This window comes from Kuraishia capsulata, genomic scaffold (assembly GCF_000576695.1).
Source record: "Kuraishia capsulata CBS 1993 genomic scaffold, Kuraishia_capsulata_scaffold_5, whole genome shotgun sequence".
NCBI lineage: Eukaryota > Fungi > Ascomycota > Pichiomycetes > Pichiales > Pichiaceae > Kuraishia > Kuraishia capsulata.
The window spans coordinates 1,251,992-1,265,534 of record NW_019172954.1 but is presented as its reverse complement, the minus strand read 5'-3'; the positions used below and the strand labels follow the sequence as shown (position 1 = coordinate 1,265,534).

At 45.8% G+C, this 13,543-nt stretch overlaps 11 protein-coding genes across 11 annotated transcripts; 5 read left to right on the top strand and 6 right to left on the bottom strand.

Moving 5' to 3' along the window:
• Nucleotides 1-12: 12 nt before the first annotated feature.
• KUCA_T00004659001 (uncharacterized protein) lies at nucleotides 13-843 on the bottom strand (the record flags this gene model as incomplete). Its single annotated transcript, XM_022601416.1, has 1 exon — nucleotides 13-843. One exon carries the CDS (start codon nucleotides 841-843, stop codon nucleotides 13-15), a length of 831 nt encoding a protein of 276 aa, XP_022460665.1.
• Nucleotides 844-1,166: 323 nt separating this feature from the next.
• KUCA_T00004658001 (uncharacterized protein) lies at nucleotides 1,167-1,595 on the bottom strand (the record flags this gene model as incomplete). Its single annotated transcript, XM_022601415.1, has 1 exon — nucleotides 1,167-1,595. The coding sequence occupies one exon, from the start codon at nucleotides 1,593-1,595 to the stop codon at nucleotides 1,167-1,169; it is 429 nt and encodes a 142-aa protein (XP_022460664.1).
• Nucleotides 1,596-1,997: 402 nt separating this feature from the next.
• On the top strand, nucleotides 1,998-2,273 carry KUCA_T00004657001 (uncharacterized protein; the record flags this gene model as incomplete). Its single annotated transcript, XM_022601414.1, has 1 exon — nucleotides 1,998-2,273. One exon carries the CDS (start codon nucleotides 1,998-2,000, stop codon nucleotides 2,271-2,273), a length of 276 nt encoding a protein of 91 aa, XP_022460663.1.
• A 255-nt stretch (nucleotides 2,274-2,528) lies between these two features.
• KUCA_T00004656001 (uncharacterized protein) lies at nucleotides 2,529-3,824 on the bottom strand (the record flags this gene model as incomplete). The annotated part of the gene is made up of 1 exon (XM_022601413.1): nucleotides 2,529-3,824. The coding sequence occupies one exon, from the start codon at nucleotides 3,822-3,824 to the stop codon at nucleotides 2,529-2,531; it is 1,296 nt and encodes a 431-aa protein (XP_022460662.1).
• A 457-nt stretch (nucleotides 3,825-4,281) lies between these two features.
• KUCA_T00004655001 (uncharacterized protein) lies at nucleotides 4,282-5,053 on the top strand (the record flags this gene model as incomplete). The annotated part of the gene is made up of 2 exons (XM_022601412.1): nucleotides 4,282-4,312; nucleotides 4,371-5,053. 2 exons carry the CDS (start codon nucleotides 4,282-4,284, stop codon nucleotides 5,051-5,053), a joined length of 714 nt encoding a protein of 237 aa, XP_022460661.1.
• A 59-nt stretch (nucleotides 5,054-5,112) lies between these two features.
• KUCA_T00004654001 (uncharacterized protein) lies at nucleotides 5,113-6,366 on the bottom strand (the record flags this gene model as incomplete). The annotated part of the gene is made up of 1 exon (XM_022601411.1): nucleotides 5,113-6,366. One exon carries the CDS (start codon nucleotides 6,364-6,366, stop codon nucleotides 5,113-5,115), a length of 1,254 nt encoding a protein of 417 aa, XP_022460660.1.
• A 209-nt stretch (nucleotides 6,367-6,575) lies between these two features.
• KUCA_T00004653001 (uncharacterized protein) lies at nucleotides 6,576-8,054 on the top strand (the record flags this gene model as incomplete). The annotated part of the gene is made up of 1 exon (XM_022601410.1): nucleotides 6,576-8,054. The coding sequence occupies one exon, from the start codon at nucleotides 6,576-6,578 to the stop codon at nucleotides 8,052-8,054; it is 1,479 nt and encodes a 492-aa protein (XP_022460659.1).
• Nucleotides 8,055-8,255: 201 nt separating this feature from the next.
• KUCA_T00004652001 (uncharacterized protein) lies at nucleotides 8,256-9,656 on the top strand (the record flags this gene model as incomplete). Its single annotated transcript, XM_022601409.1, has 1 exon — nucleotides 8,256-9,656. The coding sequence occupies one exon, from the start codon at nucleotides 8,256-8,258 to the stop codon at nucleotides 9,654-9,656; it is 1,401 nt and encodes a 466-aa protein (XP_022460658.1).
• Nucleotides 9,657-9,775: 119 nt separating this feature from the next.
• KUCA_T00004651001 (uncharacterized protein) lies at nucleotides 9,776-10,885 on the bottom strand (the record flags this gene model as incomplete). Its single annotated transcript, XM_022601408.1, has 1 exon — nucleotides 9,776-10,885. The coding sequence occupies one exon, from the start codon at nucleotides 10,883-10,885 to the stop codon at nucleotides 9,776-9,778; it is 1,110 nt and encodes a 369-aa protein (XP_022460657.1).
• A 398-nt stretch (nucleotides 10,886-11,283) lies between these two features.
• On the bottom strand, nucleotides 11,284-11,892 carry KUCA_T00004650001 (uncharacterized protein; the record flags this gene model as incomplete). Its single annotated transcript, XM_022601406.1, has 1 exon — nucleotides 11,284-11,892. The coding sequence occupies one exon, from the start codon at nucleotides 11,890-11,892 to the stop codon at nucleotides 11,284-11,286; it is 609 nt and encodes a 202-aa protein (XP_022460656.1).
• Nucleotides 11,893-12,152: 260 nt separating this feature from the next.
• KUCA_T00004649001 (uncharacterized protein) lies at nucleotides 12,153-13,481 on the top strand (the record flags this gene model as incomplete). Its single annotated transcript, XM_022601405.1, has 1 exon — nucleotides 12,153-13,481. One exon carries the CDS (start codon nucleotides 12,153-12,155, stop codon nucleotides 13,479-13,481), a length of 1,329 nt encoding a protein of 442 aa, XP_022460655.1.
• Nucleotides 13,482-13,543: the final 62 nt, after the last annotated feature.

Genomic DNA, 13,543 nt, shown 5'->3' with positions numbered 1-13,543 from the left:
TCACAAAGCGTATTAACTCGTATCAAACCGATGAAGCCTGATCTGCGTCATCTGGTTCTTCTGCTCCACTACATTGCCCTTCACCAAGTGCCTCACAAACGGATCAGATCCGTCCACTGAAATGAAATTGAACGTCCCTTCGAATATTTCGTTGATCAGCTTTTCCACCAGCTTGAGGGCTCTTTGTCTGACCCGTTTAATTTCGGCTTCGCTCTGAGACGAAAAGAGCAGGTCGATCTTCGGTTGGATGAAGTACGTATCCAGGGTATATCGAAGATGTGCAACCATTTCCTCTTCTCGTTCTTCTAAAGCTTCCAGTCTTTGTCTAGCCTTTCGCACTCTGGTGGCTTCGGGGTTACGATCTGTGACAAACTGTCTTCTTTTGTCAGTTTCTGCTGAATGTCTCTCGTCAATAGCCCGTGCCAGGTTCTTTAGGTCAACCGAAGTTCCCTTTTGAAACCTCCATTTTTGGTTCAATCGCTCCTTTTTCTTTACCAACTGCTCCTTATATTTCTCGAGAGCTTGAATTTGCGCTTTCATGTTGGACTGAGCCAGTGCTATTCCCAACACCTCGCCTCGCTCTGGATTGTAGGGCTGACGGTTGAGCGTCTCATATAGCGCAATTGCACGTTTTTTCAAGGCTGTTTCCTTGTCAACTTGTTGTGCCTCATTCTGGTAGTCTTCGCTGACCAGGACCAGTTCGATGGCCTTGGAAAACTTCTTCTTCTGTTCGATCTCCTTTGCAAGGTTACGCGTATAGGTCTCATCTCTCTTTGATTGATCTATGGTGGCAATTTCCGCATCAACCTGGGAGATCGACGCATCAGAGTTTGGAGAACTCATTGAGCACCAATCTGTGGAAAAAATCCGATTGAGTTAGTGGCTTTTGAGGGCTTGGTGGCGTAACTAAGAAGGAAGACGCGTGATGCGAGGTGGTGAGCTTGATGAGCTCGATGAGCCTGATGAGCATGGTGGGCCTGGTGGGCTTGGTGGGCTGGAGGGGCTTGAAAAGTTTGATGAATTCCAAACTTTCGGTGAATTTAATGGTTTGCCAATTGAGGTTATTTGTATAAATAAAGGTCTCAAATTACAAACAGTATATATTGGAGCCAACCCCGTGTCTTTCGCTCGAATCAAGTAGGGTTGGAGCCGCTTAAACTCACATGTCAGTACCTCTGTAATATCTTGTCCACCTGACTATACGCAAACCGAAACCCTTGAGCCTCATTCGCACTCAATGCACCCCAGATATACAATAGTCTGTAGAAATAAGACGTCGTCAGGGCATACACATTCATTGCAAACGAGGGCAGATCTTTAAGAAGGGCGTCTGGACCACGCGAGTAACATCTCAGGCCAACCACCACAACGGTCAATATCAAACAGAATTGCACCATGAACTTGAAGGTTTTCCATAGTATGCGGAACAAATTCCTTATCAGGTAGAACACTGAAATTGCCAGCACCATTGTGATCACTATGGATGCTTCGTCAGGATAAGTCAGTATCAGAGACCATAACGACCGCAGGCCCAGCATGAACCAACTCCACAGATAAGCCAATACCGAGTCGACATTGTCGTTTATGAGAGCCATTTCTTGGAAAAGTCCAAAAAGAGCGTGGTAAGAGCGGAAAGGAAGCAAAATTCAACAAGTATAAACAATATTATTAGTGCCTCTCTTTATCGCAAGTTCGCAACCCATTGGAGCGAGGGCTTTCTGGTTTGGAGTCCGATTTTGGGCAACTCCACGCGGTTATTTTGAGTGCACCGCCAATACTCTTCGGTGCCAAACTTTATTGGTCAGATTTTGCACCTTTTGTCCGATCAATTATAATAATCTACGCAAAAAATCGATATATACCGATAATCGGGCAAAATAAATGTAGCCGGTACACGACCCGCCACAATCCTTCGGAAGGCAACTGTGAGTTCAAGTTTTCTGTCCAGGTTTTCAATCCATTAACTCTTCCACGCTCATCATTTTGAATATCATAAAATGGCCGGTAATAAGTCACAGGTGTTGTCGCTGTACAGACAGTTTCTGCGTAACGCTAGCAAGTTCGAAGACTACAACTTCAGGAACTACTTCTTACGCAAGTCCAGAGATGAGTTCAAGAAGCACAAGGATGTTTCTGACCCCGCAGAGATTGCCAATTTCATCAAAAGTGCTAGACAAGATTTGTTAGTGTTGAAGAGACAGGCTGAAATTTCACAGATGTACCATTTCGACAAGCTTGTGGTTGAGAAGTTAGACCGCCACCACCGCACTTAAGGAATGACCAATGGTAGAAACGAAGAACGAGGAAGGCCTGAAGGTGATGGAGTCACCAAAGGGAATTTATCAGATTTCAACGAGGAACTCTCGTATGATGTGAGTCCAGCAGACGTTACTGGCTATGTAAATACTACGTGAATTATTCAGATATGAATGAACGGTTTTCAATGAAGGAAATGGTAAAAAAAAAAAACGTTCATTAAAGAAATGTCCCTCAGAAAGAGCTAGAATGGTTCTAGTTGAATGCTATAATCAATCACTGAATGCTGAAAACTCCTCGTCCTGTACATCCTCCAAGGAAGGAGTTCTTGATCTTTTTTTCGAGTCTGTGGATGCAGACGATTCATAGCCATCATCCTCAGCAGGCTTGGATGGGGAGTCCGAGCCCGAAGGTGCTTGTGACTTTTTAACAACCACAAAGTCCGCCTCAGAAGCTGAGTCATTGTCCTCGTTATCAGAAGAGTCTGGGGTATCTGGTCCTGACTCGTCAGTAGAAGACACAACATCTTCCGTCAATGAGCTAGTTGGAGGGTCCTCGACGTCCATCTCTTGGTCATCATGTTGTGATCCTTTGCTCTGTTCTTGCTTCTCTGGCTCAGAAATGGGGATTGAAACGATATTCTGTGGATTTGCAGCCTCTGCGGACCTCTTTGACTCGAAAAACTTGGCAAAAGCGGCATCTATATCATCCAAAACACTTCCTCTGGATCTCAAAACTGGGGAAGTTGGCTTGGTTTCACGAGCAGAGGCTTCTTTAGATGAGCCCTCTGTTGGTTGTTTATGCGTCTGTTTGGCCTGTTCCCTCTCCAACTGCTGGAATAGGGCACTTTGAATCTCGGCAGCTTCCTGAAAAGCATTCTTGAACTGTAGTTCCATGGCCACCTGCTGGTCTCTAAACTGTTGACTCTGTTGATATAACCTTCTCTCGTAAGCTTCTCTCTGAGCGGCCGCATGTCTTCTTTCGACTGCGAGCTGCTGCCCAAATTGTGCTTTTTGAGATTTCAACAGTTGTTGATGCTTTCTCAATTCAGCCTTGACGTGCTCTAGTTCTTGCACCAAAGCCGAATATTTCTGTTCTCTTGAAATCTGCTCTCTCTTTGCAGCAGAAACCTTTGGAATTTTCACCAGCATGGAAGTAGAGTCCATCAATTCCCACGAAACACTGCGTTCATTGACGGAACCGGCCTCGAACTCGTAGGACTTCTTATACTCATCTAGAGCGGAAGCAATCGTAATTGTCACCACATTGTCGCGCTTCAAATATTTGATCTCAAAACTTTCAAAACCATTGTTGAACTTCAGAAATGGATGTTGAACGGACTGTTTCTGCAGTAGAATGTAGTAGTTATTCGCGTCTTCTCCAGTCTTGACCTGAGCAGGAGGATTAGCTATCACTGAAACGTGTTGTCTCTTGTAGTTTTGCCTGGGTTTTCCGACCGGTTGATTTTGCAGCACTGAAAATGGGAAAGGCGAGCAACTGCCTTGAGCCGCACAGCTGTCAGCTGGGGCATCGAGGACTTGTCCTAGAAATGGAAGAAACATTGACATGACTCAAAATATAATTGTGTTGATAAGAGTTGGTAGAAACTAATCGCAATGATTTGAACGAAGCTTCAGTTTTGATGGCCATTTTCAGGGCTTTTTATACACTGTGTGGTGGTCTCTGGGTGGCGAAGATAAGAGAAGTGTGGAGAAGCTTCTAGAAAAATTGGTCATGATGGAATCTTCTGGAAGTTCCGGTATATCCGAAAAGGTCGAATTTTGGTATCAAAGATATCAGACTAAACGATAAGAGTCTATGGGCAATTGCAGCTCGTATGGCGCCATTTTCTAGCCTTGTTTAAAAGGATTATGGTATAGCTTTGGTTTTGCTTGACAACTCATTATTGGTGTCCTGCCCGGTGAGAGGGTGATTCGTTATCGCACGACCTTTCGGATTTTAGAGAAATACTTCACATTAGTCACTTTTCTCCATGCCGAGTTTAATTAGTAATACCAACTCGAAATGTTTACGGGAATAGTTGAAGTGATAGGCGGTTAGTGCACTCTGAGATCATGTCCGAGTAAAAAAAATTACTTACTAATAATCAACAGTTGTTTCCGAGTACCAAGCGTACGATACCTCTGAGTCTGGGGGAAGCGGAGTGTCCATCACCATCACGGAGTGCTCTGAAATTTTGGTTGATGTCCACCTGGGAGATTCCATTGCTGTGAATGGGACCTGTCTTACTGTGACTGAGTTTGATAAGGAGAAGACCTGGTTCAAGGTGGGGGTTTCGCCCGAGACTCTGGCGTTGACTAATCTAGGTGATCTCAAGGCCCAGAGCAAAGTCAATTTGGAAAGAGCCATTTCAGGCGAGGTTCGTTTCGGAGGACATGTCGTTCAGGGACATGTAGATACAATTGCAACGATTCAATCTGTGACGTCGGACGAAAATTCTCTGCGTTATACCTTTAAATTGCGCGATGCCAAGTTCATTGCCTACATCGTCCATAAAGGATTTATCTGCTTGGATGGTACTTCTTTGACGATCACTGACGTGGATCAGGAAAAGAAGGAGTTTTCGATTATGATGGTTGCATATACTCAGAGTAAGGTGGTGATGCCATTGAAGAAGGTGGGAGATACTGTTAACGTTGAAGTTGATCTGACCGGCAAGTTGGTGGAGAACCAGGTTAGAGCAGTGTTGGAAAACCAGATTGAAAATAAGGACTCTTCCCTGGTGAAATTGATTACGCAAATTGTGGAGAAGAAAGTATCGGAACTCGTTAAATAGTCGCCTCTCTCCATTCATCCTCTACTGTCTAATTGTCACCAATCGCATTCGTATCCTGCCTAAATGTTAAATATCAGACTGACACCCTCGTCTCCAGCAGTAATTAGTCTATTTCCTCCCTCTTGGACGGCAAAATCCAAGACTCCCATGTGGTGTCCAACACCCACGAACAGCTCCTCACCAGTCCTGGCATCCCACTTGTAGATCTTTCCCTCTATAGTAGCACCAACCAAGTACGGAGTTTGCGGAATGAAGAACAGTTTAGTGACTGCATCACCCACCTTGATGTTTCTTCTTGGTCTCCAGGTGTTTGTGTCGAAGATGACAACGTCACCGCTCACTAAGCCAACAGCCATCAGACTCAGGTTGGACAAAGAACACCACGAGATTGCCTCGATACTAGCATCGAGCTCATCGTTGAAGGAGTTCATGTCAACTGCCTTGAATACAGTTATTATGGAGCCGGTCTGCACGTTCAACACGGCAACCTGGGCGTCCCTTGAGGTCACCGCAAAGGCAGTCTCGTGAACAGCTATGTTGACCCACGCGGGTGTTTGTCCTTTAAACTGTTCTTGTGCAATTTTGTAGTTCGCTTGACCTGTATAACAGTTCCACGAGATGATAGAACCATCCTCAGAAACAGACACCAGATCCAGACTGTCCAGGTCATCAACATTCACAAACTCGCCGTTCGTACAGTCCGCCTGGTGAGAGAAACCAGAAAACACCTGTTCCAAAGAGGGCTCAATCTGATAACACCATACTGAACCATCAGCTCCTCCAAAGGCAAAAAATGGCTGCTTAGGATGCACTTTGATCCAGGTCACCTCCTCTACTTGCTCGACAGAACCGTATGGCTCCCACTTCTGACCTCTCTTGAAAGACTTGTAGACATTGACCTTTCCGGCCATATCACCGGTTATCACATAGGCACCATCTCCAGTAAATCCTCCAGCTATCACCGACTCCCCATGGCCCTTCAACTCAGCAACGATCTTAGGCTCTTGAGTATGTGTGGTCCACAGATAGGCCGTGTTGTCTGCTCCTCCAGACACCACCAACGGCAGTGTAGGGTGCGAAAAAACCGTGAAAACGGAGTCTGTGTGCGTGTCAAAATAACCGCTCGAGTTGTTGGACATGTCGATCTCGATAGTGTCCTCGCCGTCGTCGTCGTCGTCTTGTTCCATTCCATCGGGGTTGACCTCGTCTACCTCGTCGTCCTCTTCAATAGGTTCAGCATCTCCGGTCTCTTCGACCACCTCCTGAACTTCGTTCGGGTCAATATATTGGTCCTTTTCTTCTTGCTGGGACATTGTACAGTTTATTTGGGCTTTCCAAAGAGTATAAGAAAGGGAGAGAAAGAACAATTAAACAAGACAATTAGGATTACTAAGTAGTGAGAAGAGCCCAAAAAAAATTTCACCTCATCTCTTCTCCTAATTTGGGACTCTCTCTCTCTATCATCGTTTATTCTGGAAAGAGGCACACTCCAAAACCAGTGTTTTTTGTTTATTTTTTGGCAATGCTGGATTTATCCAACAAAAGGAAGATTCTATTTGATCCAGAAATAGCACCTCACGATGATGCCAGCAACAAACTGTATGTGCAGTCCATAATTGAGTCTGAATACGCTCAGACAAGGAAGCTTCCAAGACACCTGCAAGACAAGATAGACCTTGCTGAAACAAAGAATAACGGGAAAGGTCAGCCGCTCACAATCCTGGATAAGTTGAAAAGACAGAAGGAGGAGTTGGTGCAAGAACCCGAGCTATCTGTGAATGCGGATCTGCCCACACAGAGGGCCATCCAGGAATTGGAGTTCCCAGAACAAGACAAAACTGCTGGAAAGGGGGATATAGAGGAAATTACTCAGGCATTGGTGTTGGCCAAAGATGACAGTTCAAACAAGGCTCTCGTGATAAAAGATTCTCCCTTCGCCGAGCACGATTCATACAGCTTGTACTCTCGTGCTCTTCAGCAAAAGCAACAGGAAGATACCATGAACAACTCTTTCGTGAAACCCGAATGGCATGCTCCCTGGAAACTCATGCGTGTTATCGCGGGACATACCGGATGGGTACGCAGTGTCACTGTTGAGCCTGAGAACGATTGGTTTGCTACTGGAAGTTCTGACGGAACCATCAAGATCTGGGATCTAGCAAGCGGAAAACTGAGGCTGACTCTTACGGGTCATATCATGGCAGTGAGGGGACTCGTTGTTTCCGACAGGCATCCGTATATGTTCTCTTGTTCTGAGGACAAGACCGTGAAATGCTGGGATCTGGAAAAGAACAAGGTAGTGAGGGACTACCATGGACACTTGAGCTCGGTATATTCCATCGACCTTCATCCTTCAGTAGATCTCCTGACTACGGCTGGTCGTGATTCCTCCGTGCGGGTTTGGGATGTGAGGACCAAGAACCAGATTCATGTTCTGACTGGACATAAGGCCTCTGTCATGAATGTTCGCGTTCGTGAAGATAAGCCCCATATAATCTCCACTTCTATGGACAGTACGGTGAGGCTGTTTGACATGGCTGCTGGTAAGACATTGAAGACGTTAACTCACCACAGAAAAGCTGTTAGGGGACTAACGCTACATGACACAGACAACACCTTTGCGACTGCTTCTTCTGATGCCGTGAAGTTCTGGACGCTCCCCGAAGGAGAGTATGTGCGTGACTTTTCCCCAAGACACAACGCTATCATAAACACGCTTTCTGTGAACAGATCAAACGTGATGTTTAGCGGTGCAGACAACGGAACAATGGCATTCTGGGACTGGAAGTCTGGTCACAAGTTCCAAGAGCTGACCACCACTAAACTTCCGGGTTCCATCGAATCTGAAAACGGAATATTTGCAAGCGCTTTTGACAGATCTGGCCTGAGACTGATCACTGGAGAGGCCGATAAGAGCATCAAAGTGTGGCGTGAAGATCCGAACGCGACTCCCGAAAGTCACCCTGGAATCCCCTGGACGCCTCCTTCCGCAACATTCTAATGCGCAATTGTATATTAATGTAAACTTTATTAGCATCAAAAGTGAGACTTTTCTGTGCTTTCGATATGGTATCCCGATTGGGTGGTAGTGTGCTTGACTCAATATTTTTCCAAAATTCCCAGCTGGTGAAGCTCAGAACGGCTACCCTCTGGATCTTGCTTGTCTATTCTTGCAAACCAATCCATCGGATCCTACAAGCACATGGTGAGCGAGGATTTCGGAGACACAGAAGGAACTCCTTCGGAGCCCGCAATCAGAGAGGCTGTCCCTGAACAGGCCGACTCAGATCTTTTCGAGAGCGAAGACATCAAAGTCGGGTGCAAGTGTTATGTGTCCAAGGATGGCGAGTTTAGGCTAGCGGAAATTCTCTCTGTCCACATGAGAAAGGGCAGACTGGTGTTTTATGTCCATTATCAAGAGTTCAACAAGCGTTTGGATGAGTGGATCGAAAAAGACAGGGTTGACTACAGAAGGCCCTTGCAGATGCCCAAACCACCATCTTCGAAGAAGGACAAAGACAAGAATAAGTCTGCTAAGAATAAAGTGGGCAAAAAATCTAAGAGAGACACTTCAAAGTCGGAAGTGACTTCCAAGGAGGACACGCCTGCAACCGGTGATGTCATGGATCTGGACAACCTGGATGTACAAGGTCTCAGGAAAGAAGGTGAGGAACTGAGTAGAGCAGATGAGATTGAAAAACTGAGAACTGGAGGTTCTATGGCGCAAACATCCCACAGTGAGGTCTCCAAGGTGAGGAATTTCTCAAAGATTATTATCGGAAACCACGAGGTTGAACCATGGTACTTTTCGCCATATCCAGTGGAGCTTACAGATGAGGAGGAGCTCTACATTTGTGATTTCACTATGAGCTATTTTGGTTCGCGCAAGCAGTTTGAGAGGTTCAGATCAAAGTGTACCTTGAAACATCCTCCCGGAAACGAAATCTACAGAGACGACTATGTGTCGTTTTTCGAGATTGACGGCAGGAAGCAGAGAACGTGGTGTCGAAACCTGTGTCTTTTGTCCAAACTTTTTCTGGACCACAAGACTCTTTACTACGACGTTGATCCGTTCCTATTCTATTGTATGACCAGGAGAGATGAACTCGGACACCATTTGGTGGGCTATTTTTCCAAGGAGAAAGAGAGTGCAGATGCATATAACGTTGCATGTATTTTGACTCTTCCTCAGTACCAGAGGCACGGTTATGGTAAACTGTTGATCCAGTTCTCATACGAGTTGTCGAAAGTTGAGGGCAAGACTGGCTCACCTGAGAAGCCTCTGTCGGATCTGGGTTTACTTTCGTATAGAGCTTATTGGGCAGATACGATAGTGTCGTTGCTAGCGGAATCTTCAACTGCAGAGATGAGCATTGACGAGATCTCTTCGCAAACCTCCATGACTACAACAGACATTCTGCACACTCTCCAGACTTTGAACATGTTGAAATACTACAAGGGCCAGCATATCATCTGTCTTACTGATCAGGTGATGGAGTCTTACGAGAAATTGACCAAGAAGAAGAGACATCTTCTGGACCCATCGAAACTTGTTTGGAGGCCTCCTGTGTTCACAGCATCTCAGCTACGTTTTGGTTGGTAAAGCGAGAGGTCAATTGTATATTGAATTTATGATATTGGGGTATAGGGAGTTTCAATTTGACGTTTTCTTAATATGTACTTTGCGCCTGTAGTTTCAGCTGAAATTCTCCGACAACCGTCTTAGTCAAAAGGAACGGGCCGGAAATGTTTCTTCTCCATTGCACTGGCTGCCACCGCACTGGGCACCTTGATACCACAACAATCACCAAAAGTGTTTAGGTGAAGGTTCGAGTCTGGATCGTGGTCTATGTGGATATGACCATGTTCTTCATCGATACCACTCAGATCCCTGGTAGCAGAAACGCCTTCTGGGGCAGCTATGATGCTTCCAAAAAAGACATGCTGGATGATCGGTAGTTTACCCAGCACCTCAGCTTTGTACATCTTGATCATACCCTCTGCCACCTTGCTCCATTTCTTGACACCTGAAATGTCATCCAGCATCGGAGAATGCCACCGCAAACTTTGCGCTCCGGTCTTTGTCTGGTTGATAAAGTCGATACAGGCAAAATAGAAAAACTTGTCCTTGAACATATCCACGTAATCGGGGATGTGAATAGAGGAGGGCCTCATTCTCTCCATGGGAGCCAATTGGGCCGCTCCAAACAAAAACGGCAGGAAATGGTAATCGTCCAAGCCCCACACCCCGTGGGATCCCGCAGGCTCCAGCCAGTATTTTGTCTGCAAGATTCGCATGTTGTCCAGATATTTTTTGAAAACAACTAATACCAGCGCCTCAGAGTCCGACTCCAGATCCAGTATGCCTACCTTATACAGGCAGTACAGGAAACACATAAAATTTAGTTCATGGCCAGACCCATAATCTATTCTCGTTCTGTTTCCCCACGATTCCACCAGGTATACTTTTAGTTCTTTTGAGACTCCTGGAAGCTCAGATGTCTTGTCTATTAGTGAGATCAACTTGTCAGCACTGCTGGAAACCTCATCGTAGAAGTCCCGAAACTCAACCTTTCCAAACCGGGATATATCCTTATCCGTAACCACTGGATGACGTCCTATTATCGTCTGTATCGAATCAAGTACTTTTAATATATCCTTCACCGATGGCGTCAGCTCACACTCGGTCCCCAGCTCTTTGCCTTTCACAGAGTCTGCCAATCTGACGATGAACGCCACCAGTCCGTTGTAGCTTTCAGAGGACTGCCACCTCGTGAGGTCTTCTTCTGTGAGTATTCTTCTTACTGGCTGGATGTAATCATGCGAGGTCATGTTGCTGAGATGTGATCCACTTTGGCGTTTGAACAGCTGGAGGGTAAAATGCTAGAACTAAACTCTTAAGAGATGAGATAACCCCAGGTCGTGGAAAGGGACAAACTTCGAACTGGAGCTCGATTGCCATATTAGTCTCAGAGTCTACTGTTTCTGGAACGATTAGAGCGATAGTTGATAATTGTATATACAGGTTGAATTGCTCAAGGTAGACAATGGATAACGGGTGAATGAGTGTATCTTGAAATCACATGAAAAAACGAGATGTAGGGGTCATAACGAATCGTAGCATATCAGACCATGGTCTGAAAAAGGGATATGGATTGGGGAAATTGGCATCAAAAGCAGCATGAAAAGCGGGAACGAATGCAGTTATGCTATTCTTTTCAGCAAACATTTCATGAACGCTTCTTGTCGTTGGCTGGTGTCGCCAGTCTCTTCCTTCCTCTTTTTCCCTCTCTTTCAGTGAATCTCTTAGATCCCTTCTGACCAGACGTCGAACTCGCCGTCACTGGACTCTTGATGATCTCTGGCTTCGCAAAGCTGTAATTAGAGTACTGATATCTCGAATGGTTTCTCTCCTCTGGCTCTTTTTGCACTTGCTCGTCTAGATAATCGGCCGAGTCTAGCTCCAAATACAAGTAAGTCTTTGGTGATTTGTTTAGTTTCGACAGAGGCTTTATTGGCGATGTCAAGGGCCTGTATCCTGAAAAGAGATTGTCCAGCAACAAGTTCTTGGGGCTCAATCTTAGTGTGGAAGGAACCTTAGGCAACGAGCTAAACCCCTTTTTTGGTCTTTCCGATAACCCTTTCGCCGACTCATTAGATCTCGTTTTGGCGACGTCTTTGCTGGAAGCTTTGGAAGTTTTGGTGGACTTAAGCTGCTTCTGTTGGTCTTGGAGAATGACCTGTTTCTTGATCTTCAAGGTCGATGAGGATGATGACTGAAAACGCACCGAGCTCGCCGCAGAACTCCGTATTAGTCTCGCAGGGGTACGAGTGAACATGTTGTCACTATGCAATAACTAGCTTTCTTCTAATAGCCTTGATGGTGCTTCAACCTTGGCTCGCGTATGACTCCCGCTACGGTCTGCCCCTGTTGGCAATGCCCGCCTCCGAGAAAAACAAGGTGATGAGCCGGGTAATGCATTATTAATTGAGTTTCGCACACGTATCACTAAATCGTTCTTATTGAGCCTAGGATTCAAGTGGAATTTCGAGTTAGACTCAAGCCGCCAGTATAGAGGCCAGAGCCCTCATATTTGCTATGCCCTTCGGTTTTGGATTTGTCTCCGAAGTCACTCACTACGGTCCCGAGAGGCCCGTCCGGTTGCCCTCCAAGTCTGGGCCAGCCACATCTATGAAAGAGATCATATCCAAGCACGTCCCTGAGTTCGAAAACAAAGCCTCTGCTATTTTGAACCCGTTGCTGTTCTCAGGTGATCTCCAGACCATATATGCTGGTATAGGTAACTTTGACTCGGTTGACCAAGTCTACTATGGAAGAGACGTGATGACATATCCGAATGGTGGAGCAGGATGTCTTGATTTCTGTATCTCCGAAAGGAGATATAGTGAATATGAAACCAGTCAAGATGATGTTCCAAAGGGTCAAAGTGCGGTCTTACCACCTAGAACGAGATTTTTTGTTAAGTCAGAACTGGACGGGCTTGCCTCGCAAGATACTCGACCGCTGTTGGTGCTATTGCATGGACTTAGTGGTGGAAGCTACGAGGGATATATAAGAGCGGTTGTGTCCCAAATCACAGATGCCAAATATGGATTTGAGGCGGTTGTTCTGAATGCCAGAGGATGTGCTTTGTCTCAGATCACGACTCCTCAGCTGTTTAACGGGTTCTGGACTGACGATGTGAGGTTCACCATGAAGTATCTCAGGAAGCTGTTTCCTCATAGACCGTTTTTTGGAATCGGATTTTCTCTTGGAGCTTCCATTCTGGCAAACTATGTTGGCCAAGAGTCTGATAATTGCGATTTCAAGGCTGTGTGCATCATGGCGGATCCGTGGGACTTGGCTGGGTCGGCCTACTGTATTAATAGAACGATACTCGGATCCAAGGCGTACTCTCCAGCAATGACGCAATCCCTGGTGAGTCTCCTCAAGAAACACGAAAAGATGCTTTTGGAAGATGAAGCATTCGCAAAGAGATATCATTCCAATATCGATAAGGTGAAGACTCTCATAGAGTTTGACAACCAGTTCACGGGCCCCATGTTCGGGTTCAACACTGCCATGGAGTACTATCGTCTCGGTAGTTCATTTAACCGAATCATGGCCATAAGGACCCCTTGCCTGATTCTAAACGCTCTGGATGATCCCATAGTGGGTCATGAGTGCCTTCCCTATCATGAAGTGGCTGTCAACCCATACACTCTGATGCTGACTACGACCCATGGCGGTCACCTGGGCTATTTCAAGCCGAACGGCCAGAGATGGTATGCAGACCCCGTTTGCCGTTTTTTCCATGGTTTTATGGAGGATGTTGATTTAACTCAGGAGAATATCACTGAGGGTTGCACAATGCCTGTAAAACATAAGGTGGTTGATGATAGGCTTGTGGGGCCATTCAGGACGTAGACTTTACAAGTCATAGACATGGACATGAACACACGCATGAACATACATATGAACTCGCATGT